At 34.4% G+C, this 19,826-nt stretch overlaps 6 protein-coding genes across 6 annotated transcripts; 2 read left to right on the forward strand and 4 right to left on the reverse strand.

The window, feature by feature from the left end:
• Window positions 1–3: 3 nt before the first annotated feature.
• LOC123314222 (serine/threonine-protein kinase grp) lies at window positions 4–2,808 on the reverse strand. The gene is made up of 8 exons (XM_044899364.1): window positions 2,325–2,808; window positions 2,045–2,268; window positions 1,779–1,989; window positions 1,612–1,721; window positions 1,296–1,499; window positions 515–786; window positions 325–459; window positions 4–264 (listed from the first exon to the last, which is right to left on the reverse strand). The coding sequence occupies exons 1-8, from the start codon at window positions 2,435–2,437 to the stop codon at window positions 88–90; spliced, it is 1,446 nt and encodes a 481-aa protein (XP_044755299.1). The 5' UTR covers window positions 2,438–2,808; the 3' UTR covers window positions 4–87.
• LOC123314228 lies at window positions 2,742–3,337 on the reverse strand. Its single transcript, XM_044899371.1, has 2 exons — window positions 3,181–3,337; window positions 2,742–3,117 (listed from the first exon to the last, which is right to left on the reverse strand). Exons 1-2 carry the CDS (start codon window positions 3,268–3,270, stop codon window positions 2,977–2,979), a joined length of 231 nt encoding a protein of 76 aa, XP_044755306.1. The 5' UTR covers window positions 3,271–3,337; the 3' UTR covers window positions 2,742–2,976.
• Window positions 3,338–3,351: 14 nt separating this feature from the next.
• LOC123314227 (60S ribosomal protein L18a) lies at window positions 3,352–4,273 on the forward strand. The gene is made up of 3 exons (XM_044899370.1): window positions 3,352–3,510; window positions 3,666–4,022; window positions 4,079–4,273. The coding sequence occupies exons 1-3, from the start codon at window positions 3,493–3,495 to the stop codon at window positions 4,232–4,234; spliced, it is 531 nt and encodes a 176-aa protein (XP_044755305.1). The 5' UTR covers window positions 3,352–3,492; the 3' UTR covers window positions 4,235–4,273.
• A 1,073-nt stretch (window positions 4,274–5,346) lies between these two features.
• Window positions 5,347–15,284, reverse strand: LOC123313369. Its single transcript, XM_044898228.1, has 4 exons — window positions 15,082–15,284; window positions 10,693–11,083; window positions 5,963–6,095; window positions 5,347–5,912 (listed from the first exon to the last, which is right to left on the reverse strand). Exons 2-4 carry the CDS (start codon window positions 11,078–11,080, stop codon window positions 5,711–5,713), a joined length of 723 nt encoding a protein of 240 aa, XP_044754163.1. The 5' UTR covers window positions 11,081–11,083; window positions 15,082–15,284; the 3' UTR covers window positions 5,347–5,710.
• A 1,790-nt stretch (window positions 15,285–17,074) lies between these two features.
• On the forward strand, window positions 17,075–18,596 carry LOC123313074 (transmembrane protein 115). The gene is made up of 3 exons (XM_044897770.1): window positions 17,075–17,933; window positions 17,986–18,156; window positions 18,207–18,596. The coding sequence occupies exons 1-3, from the start codon at window positions 17,227–17,229 to the stop codon at window positions 18,457–18,459; spliced, it is 1,131 nt and encodes a 376-aa protein (XP_044753705.1). The 5' UTR covers window positions 17,075–17,226; the 3' UTR covers window positions 18,460–18,596.
• Window positions 18,597–19,035: 439 nt separating this feature from the next.
• Window positions 19,036–19,766, reverse strand: LOC123313900 (60S ribosomal protein L19-like). The gene has a single exon (XM_044899002.1). The coding sequence runs from the start codon at window positions 19,695–19,697 to the stop codon at window positions 19,113–19,115; it is 585 nt and encodes a 194-aa protein (XP_044754937.1). The 5' UTR covers window positions 19,698–19,766; the 3' UTR covers window positions 19,036–19,112.
• Window positions 19,767–19,826: the final 60 nt, after the last annotated feature.

Here is a 19,826-nt window from a genome sequence, read left to right on the forward strand (position 1 = left end):
AAGTTTTTTCGAAACTCTATTTAAAAACTTTAATATCGAACTAATCTTAACAAAATCGTAAAACACAGGAACCACAACTGAACAAAATTAAACTTTACAAACAATATGAGAGAGGCAATCTTTGAGTTTTATGAATTTCTTTTTAAACTCGAGACCGCATCCCTTTGACAGTCTGAAATCTAGCAAGATTCTTTTTTCCATCTTGAAAATCGTTACTTTGAAAACCAGCTGATTCTTCATGTTATCCACTGTCGATATGGAAATCTAAAATTTGCAAAAAAAATAATTTCACAACCTAAATATCTAATTCACAATAAGACCTACCGCACCCGAACCATCAATAGTCCAAGTGTAATGAAGGGCATCTAACACGGAACACAAAGATTCTGCAGTCTTTTCTTCAGTCTGCGTAGTAACGAAAAACCTGGTCATCCTTTGAATCAGATCACTGAAATTGTCCTGAAGAAAAGTTAGATCAGAAATTATGAACTCAAAGAAAAATGCACTGAATTACTTTAGTGATAGGAGTTTGTGTAAACTGTAACTCCGAACTAATTATGAGATGTTCATTATGTATAGGCTGTGAGAACCAGATGTTATCTTTCTTTTTGTTAGTTCTCGCCTGCTTATCAACAATATCTTCCAAACAAACAGGTCTTGTTGGAAGAATTGGTTGTGATAGTGTGACATAAGGAGATTCTCTATCTGTAGGCGCTTCCATCATTGAAGCTCTTCTTATGGCGTGTAGACCATTAGAGCCACTATCTGTAGAACTGTCAGGTTGATCTAAAATTTACATAATTTATGAAAGATTTGAATGAACCTTTAAAATAAATAACTGCTTATGCATCCATCAAATGCGAAAGATTAGCTAAGTGCATAATTGAACCTCTCACGATAAAGGAAATCAAAAATAGCTGTAACTCATACGGAGCATAAATGGGTCTTACTCATAAATAATGCGATTTCAAAAAAAATTCGTGAATACTTCAGATCAGATAAAGGAGTTCCAGCTAAATGAAAAACCAATATTGCTGCATACAATATGAAACCAATCATTAGCCCAAACTGAGACATTATTTTGTATTCTCTGTAAACTTACTCTGTAACAGGAACTGATGTACGAAGATATTGAGAAGTTGGTGCTTTGGTAATTTAGCTTTATGTATACAAAAAAATTCATACAACCAAAATACCAAAGTAACAACAGCCCTAGGTTAAACATATATCCACAAGAGAAAGCATAAGGAAAAAAGAATTAAAATGTGACGAAAAATTTTATAGGACCTTCTTACCGCAGGAGAAGTTGTATGTCATCCAAGGATGCTTGAGAATCTTTTCTAAGGAAATCCTCTTTAAAGGATTGATATCTAAAATCCTGGTCACTAAACTGAGAGGTGTGTTGCCAAGTCTATTCCAAGGACTACTTGTTAAATAATTTCCCTCCTTATATTGTGCAAACTCAGGATAATCTTCATGTGGGCAGTTCCATAACAACTCTAGGGAGAAAATTCTAACTTGAATTTGTTCCATTGGTTTTGTTTATCGACTAGTTCAGTAGAACGAATGTTTGATCCAAATAAATTAAATCTGATTATTCTTATTTCTCACCTCCAGCTAACATAGCAACTAGAACACAGCCGCAGCTCCAAATATCTGCTGGTACAGCGTGGTAAGGACCAACAAGTATTTCAGGAGCTAAATATGGTTTAGTACCACATCTGAAAAAAATAGAAATGACCAAAATTTATTAGATGTGATTATATAATTTTTTTTACTTTTTATCAAGCATTCTTTCCTTTCCTTTGTGCCTGAATAATGTTGCCATACCAAAATCAGATATTTTCAATATTCCATTGTGTGAGAGCAGAATATTTTCAGGTTTTATATCTCTATGTGTGATCCCTTTAGAATGTAAATAAGACACACCTTTAACTAATTGTTTCATATAATTTTGTGCTTCCCGAGAAGGCATTCCAACTCCAGGTTCTACAAGAATATGTTATAAGATAAATGAATTAATGACTAATTAACTATAACATACCAATCTGCTGGAACAGTTCACCTCCAGGAGCATATTCCAAAAATAAATAAACTCTATTTGGTTCTTTCCGTAAACCAAAGTACCTTATAATATTCTCATGATTAAGGACAGAATGTATCCTAATTTCCCTAGTAATTGCCATCTCACTTCCTTTATATTTGGCAACATCCATGATTTTACAGGCTATTTTTTCCCTAGTTTTTCTATTTGCAATTAATCTTACTCTAAAAATACAATGTAAAATAATTCAAATCAATATAGAAAAAAATAGATAACTTACTCCCCGAAAGCCCCCTCTCCTAATATTGTATTATAAATCAGCCAATCATCAACAAATTTTCTAACTCCTTTTTCGCTGGAATCACTTCCTTCTGATTCTACTATGGCACTCATTTTGGAAGAATCCCGATAGCTTTCTATTTTACAGGTATTTTAAGGGTATAAATAATACTGGAACTGGTAGAATCAATATGAATATCAGCAATTTGTTAGTCTTATCTACGAGTTTCTTCAGACAAAGCACTCCATTCTCATTAAAATCAAAGATGCATGTAAGAAGCACTTCACAAAAAAATAATTTTTCATAGCCTCCTATTACAATTTTAATATTCTGTTCATTTGATCTCCTATCGGTCCTATACTTATTCCAGTTTTAATTATCACAGATTGTTTCAATTAGCTGACCAAAAATCATTGCTGTATGTACAAAGGTTTCTATTAAGTATATTTATTGCAATTTTTGTTGATGTAACATGTTTCTGATCGATTTCAAGACAACGATCCATTTGCCGGGAAATATGATTCACAGAATTTCGAATTAGGTACCAACGTTATAAAATGAAAGAAAAATAAAAATTTGTTCCCAGAAAAACTCAAATAAATTTTTTTAAATTTATCCATTTCTTCTCTTGATTCATTACTTTTTCATAATATTATAATGGCGGAAGATTATATGAGCTGAATTTGAGACATTCATCATCTTCTTCCCCTTTTGTATCTGAAGGAGGACGTGGTGGTTTGGTCATAAAATAATAAATTAGTCCTCCGATAACTGCGTATGTTGCCATTGATACCTGTAATTAGTCATTTCCATTCTGAATGGAACTTTTGTTGAATTAAATTATGTATACACATACATGAGCTCTTCCTTTTATAGTTCTTCCATTGAAAATTTTACCGATTCCTTTTAATGAGGAACTTTCAGTATCCTTTTCATGTGACATCATTCGCAAAAAATCAATTTCTATATGACAAAAATTATTCGTTCCGTCAAAATCAATCCGCAAGTTTCAAATTATTTTCAGAATTGCATTTGAGTTGTTTATAAAGAAGAAGAAGTTTTTGATGTTTCTGATTCAATGTCACAAATGTCACTCACCAGTCTTTCTCCTTTATGCTCTTCCCTTGCATAGTTTCTTTTCGAGTGTTGGGCTTGTGAAAAATCCACCATGAAGGCTAAAGGAGAGGTTTGTAATCACATTTACTTGAATTTTTGTAGTTGTTTCACCATCATGCTTCCTCATATGTTGTATTCTAGGAATTAATTCAAATTGTTTTATATAAACTGAACAAAATGCGGTAAGGTACACGTGTTTTACTATTGAGGTTATCTTTGTTGCAGTTGAAGGAATATGAAGTCATTGGACGTAAATTGCCGTCCGAGAAGGAAAAAACTACCCCTCTTTACAAAATGAGGATTTTTGCTCCAGATCAAATTGTGGCGAAGTCTCGTTTCTGGTATTTCCTTAGACAACTTAAAAAGTTCAAAAAGTCGACTGGTGAAATTGTATCAGTCAAAAGGATAGCTGAGAAGTCCCCTTTGAAAATTAAAAATTTCGGAATCTGGTTGAGATATGACTCCAGATCTGGTACACACAACATGTACAGGGAATATAGGGACTTGACCGTTTCTGGGGCTGTAACCCAATGTTACAGAGATATGGGTGCTCGCCATAGAGCCAGAGCACATGCTATTCAAGTATGTTATTATTCAGGAGGGCGTTACTGATATACTCATAATGTTTTTGTTTCTAGATCATCAAGGTAGAAGTTGTTGCTGCTGCGGCTACCAGAAGGCCACAAGTGAAACAATTCCACGATTCAAAGATCAGGTTCCCATTACCAAAACGTATCCAACATAAATCTATGAATAGGTTCTCTGTACGCAAACCAAGGACCTATTTCCTTTAAGTTTTGTAAGTGCATACAATAAATAATCCAAGATTTAAATTTGGTTTTATGTATTTTCTTCCTTCAAACTATTCCAAGTAGTACAATTAAATCATTGTTGTATGTTTTGCTTTGGAAATCACATGCAAACATCGCAAGATCGAGGTATTTCTCAAATTTATTCGTTATAATTGGTAGAAAAAAAAATCTAAGCAAAAAATTAAATATTCTGTCAATTCAGGTGAAACTGAAAAGGGATTGCGTTCTGTTAGCTTGGAATGTTCATTTCTATTATTTACAGCAATTGCTTCTAGCTCAAGTTGAAAAGTAATGTATGTATTCCTGATGTGCTGTGCCATTTGGAATAATAGGTTTGTTCGTAGAGTGGTTTGCAACGGTTGTGAACTGTAGAGAGAAAGTGCAATTCCATTTTAGCGGAGCGAAAATCCATTTGCGCTTGTTCTCTACAGTTCACAACCGTTGCAAACCACTCTACGAACAAACCTATTATTCCAAATGGCACAGCACATCAGGAATACATACATTACTTTTCACGATACAATGAAAAGATTGTTCATTGTATCGTGATTACTTTTCAACTTGTTGTGAACCGCTCTACGAACAAGCCTAATAGTAACTATATTGCGTTTTCAACAAGGATGGTTTGAGTTTAGGTAATCAGGTCTGAATTCATATATAAACAAGTTACTTTGAAATCAGGGACTTAACCAGTTTTTTGTGTGCTGTACCAGATCTTAACCCTCTAATACCCAAGTCCGCCTTGAGACTGGTTGCATATAAGTGGATAAAAAATTATTCTGCCCATGTTCGTCTTAAGTATAGGTTCATTTTGTGAGTACAGGTGTTAATGTAAATCAGTTAACTATTTGCGAAAAAAAGATGTAGATTATACATAGGCTAATTTGAAACTATACGGAAATAATTTTGAAAAAGAAAAAAACTTGGGCATTAGAGGGTTAATTCACTATTTGCTTCAACAGGAGTTTGGTGCAGTAATTAACTAGCTTTGTCAGTTCATGGATAGAAATAAGTTCATTTAGCAGTAAAAAAGTTATTCAATTGTTTATTTTGACTGAAAGGGCATCTTTAATGAAAGGAAAGATCACTCTACATGAATTTTCATCAAATAATTTAATGATAAAGCGGAATGTTCAATCTTAGATTGATAATTTTATCACACATCAATATTATAATGATTTAATGCATTTAAAATCTACACCTATATACTAAATACTTTTCTAGTTATCATTCAAAATGTATTGGATTACAAATGCTGAAATCAGTCCTTGAATGAGTTTCTCAAAAATATCTCAAAATTTTCCAATGGGATTATGTTTCATCTCAAGATATTCACCAATAAATAAATAATTTCGTTTCCAAAAAAGCTACTAACAACTTGTTAGAAGCCACTGAAATACAATTTCATAGTTTAACATTGATATTACAATCTTGTACATTATGACATGTTATTACTGATCAACCAACAATGTATTTATTCAAGTTATTCCAGCTGTAAGAATAATCAATCTTCAAATGACCATATTTGCTCAGTCCAAAGTTCTCAGGCTTCCTTATACTCTTTGGGTCATCATAAATTGGGTAATAAATATCTTCAGACTGTAACTTCTCCTCTACCTTACTGTAGATGCCTTGTTTGTGATATCCATAGGTATCGTATCTAAAATATTACCAAGTTATTTTTGAATTTGCACTATTTGCCTTTCTTACCCATCGCCATAGGCAAAACTTGAACTGCGGTCTCTACTACCGTATCTTGTTACCGGTGGGTTCTTCTTGCTTTTATTTCTGTTACGATGGTTTATCGACGAGTTGACTTGATTGTATGCTGGAACCCTTATTTCTGGAATTAAATGGAGGAATTATTAGTTTAATTTTCTGATCTATATTTGGTTTAATTCCTGGTTAAAAAATGAAGTAGGAAATTTGAGGGTATCTATCTGAAATATTCAAGATGGCGGAGTTATCATCCCAACAAGTTTAATATCGATCGAGCCCTGCATTGTAAAACGGTTTTGATTCTAATAGACAATGTCATCTGTGATTCTAACATTTTTAACTCATCTCGTAATATCTACTTCAGCTGCACATCAGATTGAATTGATCGGATACAAGATATATAATGAAACATGAATAATTAGCAAAACATGATCCACTTCGCTTCCTTAACATTCCACTTTCGCCAGTCAGAAGTTACCTCCCTGATGTATGTACATGTTTTTTTACAAGCTCATATTTACATTATTTTATGCAATAATGATTTTCCCTTTATGTAATATAGCTAAAAAAATATTTATCGCTCGATACGCGCATGGAAGAAGGAAATTAATTAAACATTCGTTATTTGCATAACGTAGGTACCTCTATTCCAACTTCGCTCCATTTTTAGACGACAATGTTTGTTGTCGCATATGTATCTGTTGGTACCATCCCCGTTATGTTTATATGGTACTGTGATTGAAGAATGTAAAAACAACACTAGCTGAATGTTAAACCGCGTTTTCCTGCGGTCAATCATGGGTTCAACAATCTTGTGAAGAGGAAATCACTAGGGATAGTCAGGAAGCGGATATTACTCTTTGTTCGTGAATAATAATTCATTTCTTTATTGATATTTCTCCTAATTATTCATCATAATGAGCACCACATCAGGAATTCAATCTATTTTTTGAATTATATACACGCATTGACGGTAAGGGTCGGTTAATACAGCTTTACTAAGAACTAATACCTAGGAAAGGGACCAATCGTAAGTTTACGCAGAGTAACTAAGAACTAATACTTAAGGAAGAGACCAATCGCATAGTCAGATAGCAAACACGTGCACGCCATCTGCCAATTAGATTGGTCCCTTTCTTAGCCATTAGTTCTTAGTAACTCTGCATAAACTAACCATATCGATATATAGAATTCATACTCATTTAACAATTTAACATGGAGTTGGTACTTGCTAGACGATCAGGAGGATGAAATTCATACCTTTGTTGTATAATATAAATGTATTTTAGCGAAAATTAACTCTAGAAGGGCGACCAATGGCTGCATATACCCTCAAATCCAGACCTGATGGCCATCTGATTACCCGATAGCCAATTATTACTTATTGCTAATCGATTTCATTACCTAATCATGCATCTATATGGTAAAGAAGAAGTAAATTTAATTTTGCGATTAACAAATAAATCCTTAACCTTGTGAAAAACGGATATCTAATGTAGTAATGTACAGAAATCAATTATCCCGCAATAGAGTCCCGAAGATCGTAAAAATTGACGATTGGCATCTTTCAAAGTCATCTATACACACGAAAACTGGTTTCGAATTCTTTAAACTAATTGACCCACTTACGATTGCCATTGTACGCTTCTAATTTATCGACTTTTATGCGATTTGAGGAAAACGAAGGTTGACCGACAGTTGAGCACCATTAGAAGGTGAAAGTGGGTGCATGTTAGATATGTTTACATATCATCTGAAAATTTAGAAAACGTATCATTTATTTTAATATTCCTACGAAAAACAGAAAACCACTCGATCAACAGTTCATTGTTAGATTTAGATTCCTTTCATTACGTTGTTTGAAATTGCTTTAACTGATGTGAACTTCGCTCATTACAAAACTGATATTTTTCAGTTCTGTTAATGAATATTAGCCCAGGCAAATCAGAGTTTGGTTAAAAATCGCTAACAAGCTTGAAATATGTTCGAAAAAACGTTCAAAAAAAAGCTTGAAATAGTTTCAAAAAACGAAGGGCATCTCAAATATCAGTATAGTGAAGTTTGCGACAATTTTCTGTCAGGGCTTAACTTATAGGAACCAAGAAACAAGTTTTTATATTATAATTCAAATTTTACAACTGGTTCAGCCATAATCGATCGCTAAAATTAGGTTATTTTTTATAACTCAGCTAGAAGATCATGCAATATAGAAACTGAGGCTCCATGCTATCCATTTTGAACTAGACTCGGATATATTGAATTGCCAAAGCGAAAAAAACAGCTGATACGGGCGTGGCAAGTCAATTTTTCCTTCTTTTAAACTGAGTAGGAGACATTACCAAATTTTGGCTATCGAATGTGACAGAACCACTTGTATGATTCAAACGTTTTTTATCTCATTTGAAAGGCTATTTTTTTTACAAAAATTAAGCACAAACTTTCTGCCCGATGCGCACTCCCCAGTGAAAAGTGCAAAAAAACAAGAAAAAGTGCGCAAATTCCGAGGTTTCTTGTACCTGGCAGAAAATTGTCTCATACTTCACTTATCCCATAATTTATATGCCCTTCGTCGTTTATGAAACCATTTTCAGCTTGTTAGCAATTTTCAGGAAGTACGGAAGTACTATTTCGACCTAATTTGTCTGGGCTATAATGACGAAGGATGGATTTGTTTGTTGAAGTTTGTTACATTGTTATAAATATGCCGCTATATCTATTTATCATGATAGATAGAAACATTTATTCACATAGTATCCTGTGAAGCAACAAAAATACAAACTCTATTTCCTGATGACATTTCGAGAATGCTAACTAAAAATAATGATTAACTGATTATTTAAATAGCTAACAGAGGATTTGGGAATTTAAATTTATTGCCATGGTCGTATGAAATTTCGTAATACAATACATGTACTGGTTTGCGTAGGAAGAACACTGGTTCTTCCAGAAAATACTTGGGAGTTCGCTCATAGTACAAACTTTACAGTGTTTATAGAAATTAAATAAGATGCGGCAAAAATGCAGGGCGTGATTACTTGCCCAAATAGATTGCTTATTCCCCAGAATAAGAGAATTTGAAATATGAGTAATTCTAGGTTAAGAAAAAAAATCAAATGTAGAGAAAATGGAAATTCTCGGTGAAGATAATACTTGATTGATCCCCCTGATATTATGGGGGTACATCTTCAAAATTTCTTTCGATGGCCTTTTCGCGCTCGCATAAAATTTCATTTCTGTCCCCTGCCTCAGTTTTACCAACGAAAACGTGAGAAAAGTACACATTTTTGACACCCTATATAAATCAAAAGGGGTGTAATTTCAACCCCTTCTTCACTAAATATGAATTTCGAACAAGGAATTGCCTTCTCCATTTGCCGCAATTCTAGTAATCAACCTTTAGTGAAAACGATAACTTTGATTCGACGTTGTTTATTTAGAACTAGATCAGTCCATACAGCACGCAGCGCTTATTTTCGAAATCTCCGTTTGCGGTTTGCGTAATTCAGCGTGCAAAGGACAAACTAAAAATCATTCTAGACCCATTTTAGATTTAGAATCTGCCTCTCTCTATCTATCAATTGCAGTCCAACCAAATACGGGAAAGTGCACTTTCAGCATTCTCAAGACGGACAATCTAGCCGTAATCGTTTCATTCGAGTTCCAGTAATTTTTTTTTAAACTCAGCTCGATCATTCGAGGCGGCTACGCGACCAACATTGAAAATGAAAGTTAAGCAGGTAAGGTAAATAATCTGGCAATTTTATCGGATGGATATAGGAGCTATCTATTACGGAGTTTTATTTCGCAAGGTTTCTCAAATGGGCAGAAGTAATGGGTTGCTACTTCGAGCGCATCTAATTCCTAAGTCAGAGTCTGAGTACACTTGGCAAAAAACTTTTATCGCTCTGTAGGATGCCATATATTCTATGCAACACGGTCGTTCAACGGAACATGCACAGAATAATGCATGTGTTTGATCTTTCGATCATAGCAAGAAGATATATCTTCTTGGATCATAGTAAACAATAATTTGAATTTGACAGACATCTTACTAACCTTATTTCTATGATTTTAATTATCACTTCTATGAATAGTCAACTGGAATGAGTGTTTTCAAAATAGATTAACTAGAATTTCACGCTTTTCATCAACAAATGAACGTTTTTCGAGTGAAGATTGCGCAGAAACTCAGTCAAACGACGAGCAACTCCTCAATTTCTAAACCTACCAAGCGAGAAATTATCAGATAATGCACGCTTATGTTCGAAGGTAATGACGTTTCACATCCAATGTGAGCCTACCATGAAAGGCAATCGTCATTGAGAGCCTCCGCGAAATTCGAATGGGAGTAAAATTAAAAAGACATCATCTATTGTGACTCCCTGATTAGAAATCAAGCGTCGGAACATCATTTTACCGGCAACAAGATCAGATGGACACGCGATGCAGATTCGATCTTAATTATTCGAATAATTAGACGGCATGAATAACGATTAATGATTTTCGATAAAACTCGATGGTGCTGTCGCAAGTGTCAGGCTGATTATCTCGAACTACCCCCGACTACGATTACCCGGTGCATTGCTCTTTTACTACTGATAATCTGACAAAGCCTTGGGTAATTATGCTAATGAGAAGTAATGTTAGAGGCTAAGATATACAAGATAACCACCATCTCATACCGTTCTCCACACGGGTAGTTTTTTTCGATAATGATTTACCTGAGTGCCTTCCATGATGGAAATTCCTCCTCGATGGTGCGTCATAGACAGTTTCGCTCTGTGGTCTTGTTCTTTCGTAAATGAGCTCGTCGATACAGGCATATGTACCTTGATCTGCCAACATAGAATCGTATTTCATGGTGGTCAAAGTATCTGGGTATGCTTTCGAAGTTAACACTGGCACATAATCGAAAGAAGATTGTGCTTCCACGAAATCTCCTAAGCTAGTTGGGTCTGATGGTATGTCCGAATCCAAATGTTCCTTCAAATAAGCATAATTCTCTAAATCCCATGGGTCCACGTAATGGGAGTTAGAAGGATCCAAATGGGGCAGCGACTCATCGCTATCTACGTCTGTGGAAGTGCCATAGATGTGGGACATCGGCATTTTCTATAAAAATGTGAATAACGAAAGTTTAAAAAAATGGTCGACAAGTAGGCTATGCAATCTTTAGGGAAAAGATTCTGGACAGGAACCGAAAAACGTTAGTACAAGCATAAGCTAAGCACTGTTTGTCTCTTCGTTGTACTTGCCCGCAATGAAAATAGTTCTGACGTGTAAAACCCTTGTAAAACATAAACGTCTCTCATTTAACAAATGCGCCAAGTTACCGACGAGGAATTCAAGCAACGAATTAATAACTCGAAAGTGTGTTAATTGCAAACGTACGTTCTTCTGTACAGACCTCTAGGCTTCAGCAGAATAAAAACGAACTTAGAAAGTACAAGTAATAAAACCGATACTGCCATTATTGATGGTTTAACAACTGTAATGGCTAAAAAGGCAATGAACTGAAACCCTTACGTATTGAATTGTAATCCTTAACTTATTATTTCCTGTATTACATATTGTGTAAATGAATGCCCAAGAAATAGTATAAGTATGTTATAGTTATCGATCTCTAACAAATGTTATTGACAGCCACGTTTGAATCTGAACAAATGTTTTCCAAAATGGTTGCCTTTTGGCAAGCTCTTTTAACGCATTTTGCAGCGAAAATTAGTGTTCAAATGAATCTATAACAGTAAAGAAGCATTCTTGAACAAGTTTTTTTTAGGTGTAATAAAATCAAATCAATCAACAACTGATAATAATGCGCCCTTATACAATTTCATTTTATCATATAAATATTCGCATATTAGCGCAATTTTGATATTACTTATCGCGGCCACATATACCTAGAGAAGTACTAATTTTTTTCGGAAATTTCCTCAAGGTTAGCATAATGAATGTGGAAAATTAATTAACCAAATACAAGCAATTTGTGATACATTTATATAATCGACATTTTTCGTCAAGTAGTCTGTAAAGTTTTGACAACTGACGTTTTGTGATGGAATTTCGAAAAAAACCTCGGTTTTCTCGACGACAAATGTCTTTAAACGCTCGTTTACACCAGTTCACGGACTTCTCATTTCTCCTCTTATGCTCGAACCATAGAATTTCTTTGCGCTGCGGGAAGCGTTACGAAATGCAATGCTGCCCTACTCTAGCTGGTCTAGTTAAGGTTGAGTTGATGAATCGTTCTCTCAAATAATACGTTTATGAAATTCACATGCTTTAATGTTTATGCATTCTTGCCGCTGTGAAGAAACTGCAGATTGTAGTCGTTCATGTCAACACTATTGCGCTCGTTGAAGAATATTGAGAATTTATTATGCAAAATCGGTGCGATAATCGCAGAAGACGTCCTATAATCGAGGAGTACGGTGTGAGAATCCATAGAAATAAATAGCGCATAAATAGGGGGTAGAGTCCAGACATGTCATAGAGCAGAGTGATTGATCGACAAATAAATCTATTCTGTGGCGCCGACGACAGATTAAAACGGGGTAGATCCATGGAGATATACAGGGTGATTCCTAACTACGGTAGTCAGACATAGTCAGTCCGCATGTTTCAAAATCTAATTGGTTGGTTTGGTACTTTCTGTAGGTAATTTCGACAAATAAATCTATTCTGTGGCGTCGACGACAGATCAAAACGGGGTAGATCTATGGAGATATACAGGGTGATTCCTGAGTACGCTAGATAGTTCCGAAATAGATACCACATAGTCAGTCCGCATGTTTCAAAATCTAATTGGTTGGTTTGGTATTTTTTTGTAGGTAATTTCATTGATTGCACTAATGATTCGAATGGAAATTCTCTTGACCGTGGTTCTTAATTTCGAACTGATGTAATTGTGTACATAACAAATATTTACGCACTTGGTCACCTCCTCATTTATGTAAAACAATCAAATTCCTCGGTATACTTTAAAAGCAGAGGCTGCTTAAAAACCAAGAGACATTCTTTACATCCGTTACATACGTGCGAAAACTAACAAATAGGTACACTGGGTACTGGGTGTGAGACATTTGGCCTGCAATACCCCCGTAGCGCAAATATAATATTTTAATATTAATACAAACATCTTCGTGTCATATGATATGACCAAGGATGCCAGAAGCCACCCATTTAGTTTCACAGAAAAATAATTTCGAAATCATTCGTTTAGGCTTGTTTATTTCTTCGAATGTCCGGTTAGAATTATTTATATTTCTGGTTGGAAGAATACTTAATATTCATTCAACCTTGACTTTTGACGGGTGTATATAAATTCGGGAAGATACACGTGACAAAATTTTGCTTCTTCTGATGAATTATTGCTCAAGTACATATACGTCCTCTAGGAGGTTTAGCAATTGTGTATAGCATTGAATGGGGCAATAAGTTTTGTGTAATTAAAACCTGAAGGAATTTAGGTACACAAGCTGAATTCGTAACTGATAGCAAGCAAAGGGTACGTATGTACGAAGGCGTACGGGTTGATAATTCTTTTTCGCAAAAACCGTTACTTTCAGCAAGAAATTACAAGAGAGCTCAATTGTTGAAAATTGTGTAATATACAGTGTGCCTGGGCATGACCCTTGAGTATTAACCCCCCATTTGGGGTTGAGAACTCTAAGACATGACTTGGCGATAATTTAAGGGCATCAAATATACATATTTTATCGACAAAAACACCCACATTGCAGGGGCTTACCCTCCATCATTGTAATAGCCGCCATTTTTCATTATTTTTTTTTATTATAGTTGACCCTTTCAAATAATATCGATTTCTTTGGATGTAAAGGTCCTACAGATGTGAAAAATTATCTTTCAAAAATATTTTTTGAAAGATAATACTACCACCTTTTATTGATGTTGAACAATATGAAAACATTCAACTTATAAATGTCATAAAAAATTCTTTTAAAAGTTTTAGTCAAAAAATTTACTGAATTTTCTAGTAAATCCGCAAAAGTAGAAAAACAAGCACATTGAAGTATAATTTTTTTTCGATGAACTAACATGCAAGGCAAGGATATTAGTTACAAAACCTACATCATTTCTGTAAGTTATATAATTTGAGAGTTATTGTTGTAGGACCTTTATTATGTTCAAAGAAATCGATATTATTTGAAAGGGTCAACTGAAATAAAAAATTAATTAAAAATAGCGCTATTCCAATGATAGCGGGGTAAACCCCAAAGGGGGTGTTTTTGTGGATAAATTTGGGTATATTTGATGCCCTTAAACTATCGCTAAGTCATGCCCAGACACACTGTATATGAATGGGGAAAGAGGTTTATTGCGAAATGAATTTTAGGGGGGCTTTTTGTAATTGTAATTATAGGGGAATACCAACAGAAAATTTTTGATTGTTTTCTCGTTCTCATGGAAAGTCTGCTTGATTTCAGTTCTGCCATTTTTTCGGTTTCTAAGAAGAAAATTAAAAATTGTCTTTCAGGTACCTACTATATCTTTTGGAAATAAGAAATTATATATGAAAGACCCACACTATTTTTTGACTAGGAATTTTTTATTACGTGTAAATTCTCATTTACAGCGTGATCACCATTTGAATCTTAATTCCATACTAGGTATAACATAATCAATGTATACTTGTACCATGTATTAAAATAAATTTTTTATATTTCATCAGTAGAAATTTCATTTGTATTTTATTATATTTGTAATCCACAAAATACATATCTGTTACCTGTTACACGCATTTGCGGGATAGGTGCGTCAAAACTTATCATTTAAATTATAAATGTTTAGTTTTGCTTATTTTTGCCCTATTTTTCTTAGATGATATCAGCAAACTGATAAAAATCCCACCATATTTTTATGTGTTACTTCATATATATCGAAATTATAAAATACTGAGAACCATAAATAAAAAGATGACAATTTCTGAAAGAATCACAATCTAAAAATAAATGGGAGTGCGAATAACGAAAAATTTGACTCAAACTTTTGGCAAACAAGAAAAAAATGTATGTCTTTCATACATCTTTCTTAAAATAATTATATATCTTATTTTTCTGTGAACCAAAAAAAAAAATCAAACTTCTCACCCCTCAGTTTTCGTCCGAAATCCAAAAGAAAAAGAATAACATCCAGAAATGGAAAAAATTTGATCACTTTTTTTGAATTTCACTCGCGCAGCTGACCGGACACTAAAAAACTCTTCTTCCGAATCAAAGACGATCCTGCAGCGACGACAGTGAAAGTGGTAGTAGTAGAAGTAGAAGCTAAAACAACAGACTATCGCACTGCTACGCTGAAGCTCATACCGGGTTACCACTTTATTATCATAATTCTATTAGGCTAGAGAAGTCAGGTGTGTGTGTGCGATTTATTGACATTAACATGCGTTTCCTGATAAGTCAGGTGTATCATCTTCGAGCTAAATATCTGAATTTTTTACAGCTTTTACAGAAACAGATCGATTTTTTATTACCACTAGATACTTTGCAGTTTTTGATTTGCATGTCGTAACGTCATGGATATTTTTTTTAAGCAAGGTGGGGTGGCTAAAGCGAAGGGTATTGATCGGAGCGAAAGACAAAAAGTGGGATTATAGTTACCCCATCATACCATTGAAAAGTTTTCAATTATTTCTTCATACCTCTTATAATTTCGGAGATATGCCAATACCAAGTTTCTGGAATTCCAAAAGGCTCATTTTCATCTTCAGATATCTAAAATAACACATTACGTGTAACTTAATATCAATCAATATTTGTATTTGAACAGCAGTACCTAAAACTGAATATTTTGCGTGTGCCCTATAGTTCGCTGAAATTTTCAAGAGCAACAAAGTTGTTCTTGTCTTTCTTAGCGGAAACAAAGCATTTTATTCTCCATTAAATCGTCGGAAAGAATCTAAAAATGAGCATGGACAAATTGCTTGTAACGAAGATCTTATCACTGACAACTTTCTCTGATTTTATGTAATCGCCATAATTATTGACAATTAAGTGCATTGAATTGACTTTTTTAATGCCCCATGATGGCACTTTTATTGTTCCTAATCGAAGTATGAAAGTGATCTTCGCGCCTTAAACAGCATGAACTCTTACAATTCACTTTCTCCCAAATGAATTGGAGTTACTTCATCTTTTAAATCAACTCCCGAGAGCAATGTAACATGCGTCCAAAAATATTCGCCGTCAGCTATGAGTTTGTAGTTGGTTGTTGTCCTGATTAGCTTGTACAAACAAACCATTAGCAAATTTAAAATCTAAGCACAGTAATGCCATTCAAATCTTCGTTTTACTCTATGAATAAATTCTGGAAAAAAATTTCTTGCAGGTTCTCGCAAAATCTAAACAGCTATCTTGAAAATTCGTATTTAAACTAAAAAATAACCACCAAATAGATTAGTGTAGCAGTTATGTATTACGTTCAAGCACTATTGACCGTAGATCTACGCTATCGACAAAATTACACAGCGTATTTGACGACGATTTTTTCTGAACGCTCCTTATGTACCTACAAGGAAATCCTTATTTCTGGCTCATCCTGTACAAGATGGAGGACTATGGAGGGTAGAGTCAAAGATTAACTTGGGTAGAGTTAGAGATCTATCGTCCAAACGGAGGACCCTGAGCTCTTCTGATTTCATTCCAGTTCCTTTGGCAGCTCAAAATGAATGAAATTGAAGAAATTCTACTTTTGACTAGGGTGCGTTGTGCGAGATAGTTCTTCAGAGTTATTGGCATCGAATGTACAATTATAGTATAGAATAAATAAATTGCGGAAATTGTATACTTGTCTCAGGAAGTTTTTGTATGTATGTGCTTATTATATGAAAGAACATGCTATAGTTCTGAAATGGTGGATGCGCAATTGACAAGATCTTTGCAACCAGTGATGTTTGTACCTTGGTTTTTATACTCATAAGCTTGAGGTCATGATGAATAACCGAGGGGAATCTTTGTCGAAAGCACCTCAATCTGATAATCCTCATTTTCTCATTAAACATACAAATAAAATTATATCTTCTTCTAATCTAATCTTCTAATTTGATGTCAAAGAAGAATCAAGGATCTTAGGTTAAAAGAAAAGGTAACATTCTAACCTCACAGATCCATAGAAAAAATACTAAATATTGTGAGAAACTCAAAACTCAATCAAATCTTGAACAAAATAAAATATATCAGCATTATGTGAAGCGGAAATTAGTTTTTTAGTTAATTTTTTAGTTAATACCGAAAATGTCAGTTTTCAGGGCTTTAAGTAGGAATTTGCCCTACATAAGACAACAATTTGGAGCTTTGCTGGGAAACACTAGTGCATCTGTTAAGACAATATGTGGAATAGTTATATTCAGTTATTGTTTATCTTTCTCGGATGATGCAGTTCGAGTAATTTCAGTAACACCTGGACTCTTAATGCCCCCAGGCTTTTGGCTCTGGACTGCTTTCACCTTTTGTTTCTTAGAAATATATTTTTGGGAAGTTCTAGTTGATATAGTGACAGTGGGTTTGTGCGGTAAACTTATAGAGCCACTATGGGGACAAATGGAAATGCTTTCTTTCTTTGCAATCGTCAATTTTGGAGTAGCAGTTATAACAACAATTTTTTATATGGTCCTCTTTGCCTTCACTAGCAATGACGAGTTGCTTTTTGAAGTTCACATTCATGGACTTGCTGGTTATCTTGCAGGCGTATCTGTGGCTGTGAAACAAATTATGCCTGATTTAGTTATTGTAAAAACGCCTTTGGGAAAGTTGAGTAACAAAAATGTACCACTTTCTGTATTTTTTGTTTCTTTAATATGTTGGTTAGTTGGTTTCTTAGATGGAACTTATCCAGTCATGTTTCTGAGCGGATTAATTGTGAGTTGGATATATCTTAGGTTTTATCAGAAGCATAGCAATGGAACAAGGGGTGATATGGCTGATTGTTTTACATTTGCAAGGTGATAAGATGGAATCTATGTTGGATAACGTTCTGAAAAATATATTTTTTAGTTTTTTACCCAACGTTATTCAACCTCCAGTGATGGTGATAAGTAACAGTATTCATAGCATTCTTGTAAACATTGGTTTATGTCAAAAAGTTGTAAGAAGATATGATATTGCAAATCCAACTGGAGTGATGATAATACCTGGAAATGATCAACATGATGCTGAAAGAAGAAGGTAAAGAACAATAACTATCATGAACTTTTAACATTCTTGTATTTTTTCAGACAAATCGCGTTGAAGGCTCTTAGTGAACGTCTTTCCAAAAACCAACAGGATAAGCAGCCACTTCTACCAAAAATTACAAAGGATCTTAAGCCAAATGCTTTCTTAAAGTCTTCAAGCCAACCACCGGCCTCTTCACATCATTCTGCGTCTACTTCATCTATTTCTACTCAGCAAATTGAACCAAGTAAAGAAGAACCCGAAGTTAATGTGGGAGCATCAACTTCTTTTACCATTACATCCACCACCATGTAAATATTCGATATAATGTAATTAATATCAATTGGATTGGTATATGGTTAAAGATCACCGAGTAATGTGAAGATACAATGAACTTAATTTATATTTTGTAATATATAAGTGACAATTTTAGTAAAAGTTGAGTTGATATATGTTTGACTCAATATTATTTTTTTGCGAAATACACCTCTCATTATTCATTCATCCAATTGCTAGTAGGATTGAAAAAATTTGACTAACTACTAAGTCTTAAATATAACGTGAAGCGAGTGAGGTAAGTCAAAAAATGGGACCATATCATAGTTTCATGAATCATCAACTAACTTCATAACCACAAAATCAACTTTAGGTGGATGAAAACAAATGTTTTACCTTCATTTAGCAAACTCATGAAAAAACGTTTATTTTTTGAAGTGGAGTTGCCAAATACTTTCCTCTATGATAGACAGGTTATCTCGTATATCAGTTTTAAATTGTCATGTTTTTCTTGTGCAATATTTAATTGAAATGTGGAATCAAAGCAAATTGCTCTAATGGGATGCTTCAAAATTCAAGTAGGAAGAATAATGGATAACAAATGAAGCAAATTAATCGGAAAAACCATTTATTATGACAAAATACCGTAATGGTAATCAATATCTCTTGTATATTAAAGAGGTCATACATTCCTAACTCTGTTCTTTAACTTCTCCTTCTCTTGCTAGGGACGCCTTCTTTTGTAGAATTCGCTCCTCACGTCGTTTACGTGCTTCTTTTACCTTCAACCGTCTGGCTATTCCCTGGTCGTCCAATTGTTTAGCACGTTTCTTCTCAACCTTCTTCTTGTTGATGTATTCTTTGAGTACCCTCTTGTTTTTAAAGACGTTACCCTTAACCTTCATGTACAATGTATGGTAAAGGTGCTTATCGATTTTTTTCAGTTCCCTATATTTCTTGAGGAATCTCCTGAGTACTCTCATCCTTTCAGTCCATAATTCCTTGGTGGGCATTCTTGCATTGGCAGTACCTTTTCTTTTTCCAAAACCGCAATGCCTTCCTTTAGCACGAGCCAATGCATTCCTGCGAGCACGTGCCCGAGAGTGCACGGCGACGGGCTTCTTAATTATGAAACCATCTTTGATCAGGGTTCTGATATTTTGTCTTGAATTTGCATTCACCAACTCGTTTGTTTCATTTGGGTCCAACCACACTTTTTTCTTTCCACATCCCAACACTGATGCCGCTAACCTTTTTTGTAATTTTAGTGAACTCATCTTGAAAAATGACACAACCACGTGTGCAATGCAAGATGTTACAACAGCACAGAACGCTAAAAGAAAGATTGCGTCAATTTGACAAATAACTTGAAAGGTGTGTCACAGAAGAAAAAACGTTGTAACCAC

This window comes from Coccinella septempunctata, chromosome 5 (assembly GCF_907165205.1).
Source record: "Coccinella septempunctata chromosome 5, icCocSept1.1, whole genome shotgun sequence".
Taxonomy (NCBI): domain Eukaryota; kingdom Metazoa; phylum Arthropoda; class Insecta; order Coleoptera; family Coccinellidae; genus Coccinella; species Coccinella septempunctata.

What these genes read in the sequence shown, in the direction of transcription:
- LOC123314222 (XM_044899364.1), bottom strand. Translation starts at nt 2,437, where the DNA reads ATGAGTGCCATAGTAGAATCAGAAGGAAGTGATTCCAGCGAAAAAGGA. An exon ending in AGTTGCTATGTTAGCTGGAG is followed by an intron (nt 1,500 to 1,611) that starts GTGAGAAATAAG and finishes TTTTCTCCCTAG; the next exon opens with AGTTGTTATGGAACTGCCCA. An exon ending in CACAAACTCCTATCACTAAA is followed by an intron (nt 460 to 514) that starts GTAATTCAGTGC and finishes ACTTTTCTTCAG; the next exon opens with GACAATTTCAGTGATCTGAT.
- LOC123314228 (XM_044899371.1), bottom strand. Translation starts at nt 3,270, where the DNA reads ATGATGTCACATGAAAAGGATACTGAAAGTTCCTCATTAAAAGGAATC. An exon ending in CTATAAAAGGAAGAGCTCAT is followed by an intron (nt 3,118 to 3,180) that starts GTATGTGTATAC and finishes GACTAATTACAG; the next exon opens with GTATCAATGGCAACATACGC.
- LOC123314227 (XM_044899370.1), top strand. An exon ending in CCAGAGCACATGCTATTCAA is followed by an intron (nt 4,023 to 4,078) that starts GTATGTTATTAT and finishes TTTTGTTTCTAG; the next exon opens with ATCATCAAGGTAGAAGTTGT.
- LOC123313369 (XM_044898228.1), bottom strand. Translation starts at nt 11,080, where the DNA reads ATGCCGATGTCCCACATCTATGGCACTTCCACAGACGTAGATAGCGAT. An exon ending in CCATCATGGAAGGCACTCAG is followed by an intron (nt 6,096 to 10,692) that starts GTAAATCATTAT and finishes ATTTAATTCCAG; the next exon opens with AAATAAGGGTTCCAGCATAC. An exon ending in AGTTTTGCCTATGGCGATGG is followed by an intron (nt 5,913 to 5,962) that starts GTAAGAAAGGCA and finishes GTAATATTTTAG; the next exon opens with ATACGATACCTATGGATATC.
- LOC123313074 (XM_044897770.1), top strand. Translation starts at nt 17,227, where the DNA reads ATGTCAGTTTTCAGGGCTTTAAGTAGGAATTTGCCCTACATAAGACAA. An exon ending in GATTGTTTTACATTTGCAAG is followed by an intron (nt 17,934 to 17,985) that starts GTGATAAGATGG and finishes TATATTTTTTAG; the next exon opens with TTTTTTACCCAACGTTATTC. An exon ending in CATGATGCTGAAAGAAGAAG is followed by an intron (nt 18,157 to 18,206) that starts GTAAAGAACAAT and finishes GTATTTTTTCAG; the next exon opens with ACAAATCGCGTTGAAGGCTC.
- LOC123313900 (XM_044899002.1), bottom strand. Translation starts at nt 19,697, where the DNA reads ATGAGTTCACTAAAATTACAAAAAAGGTTAGCGGCATCAGTGTTGGGA.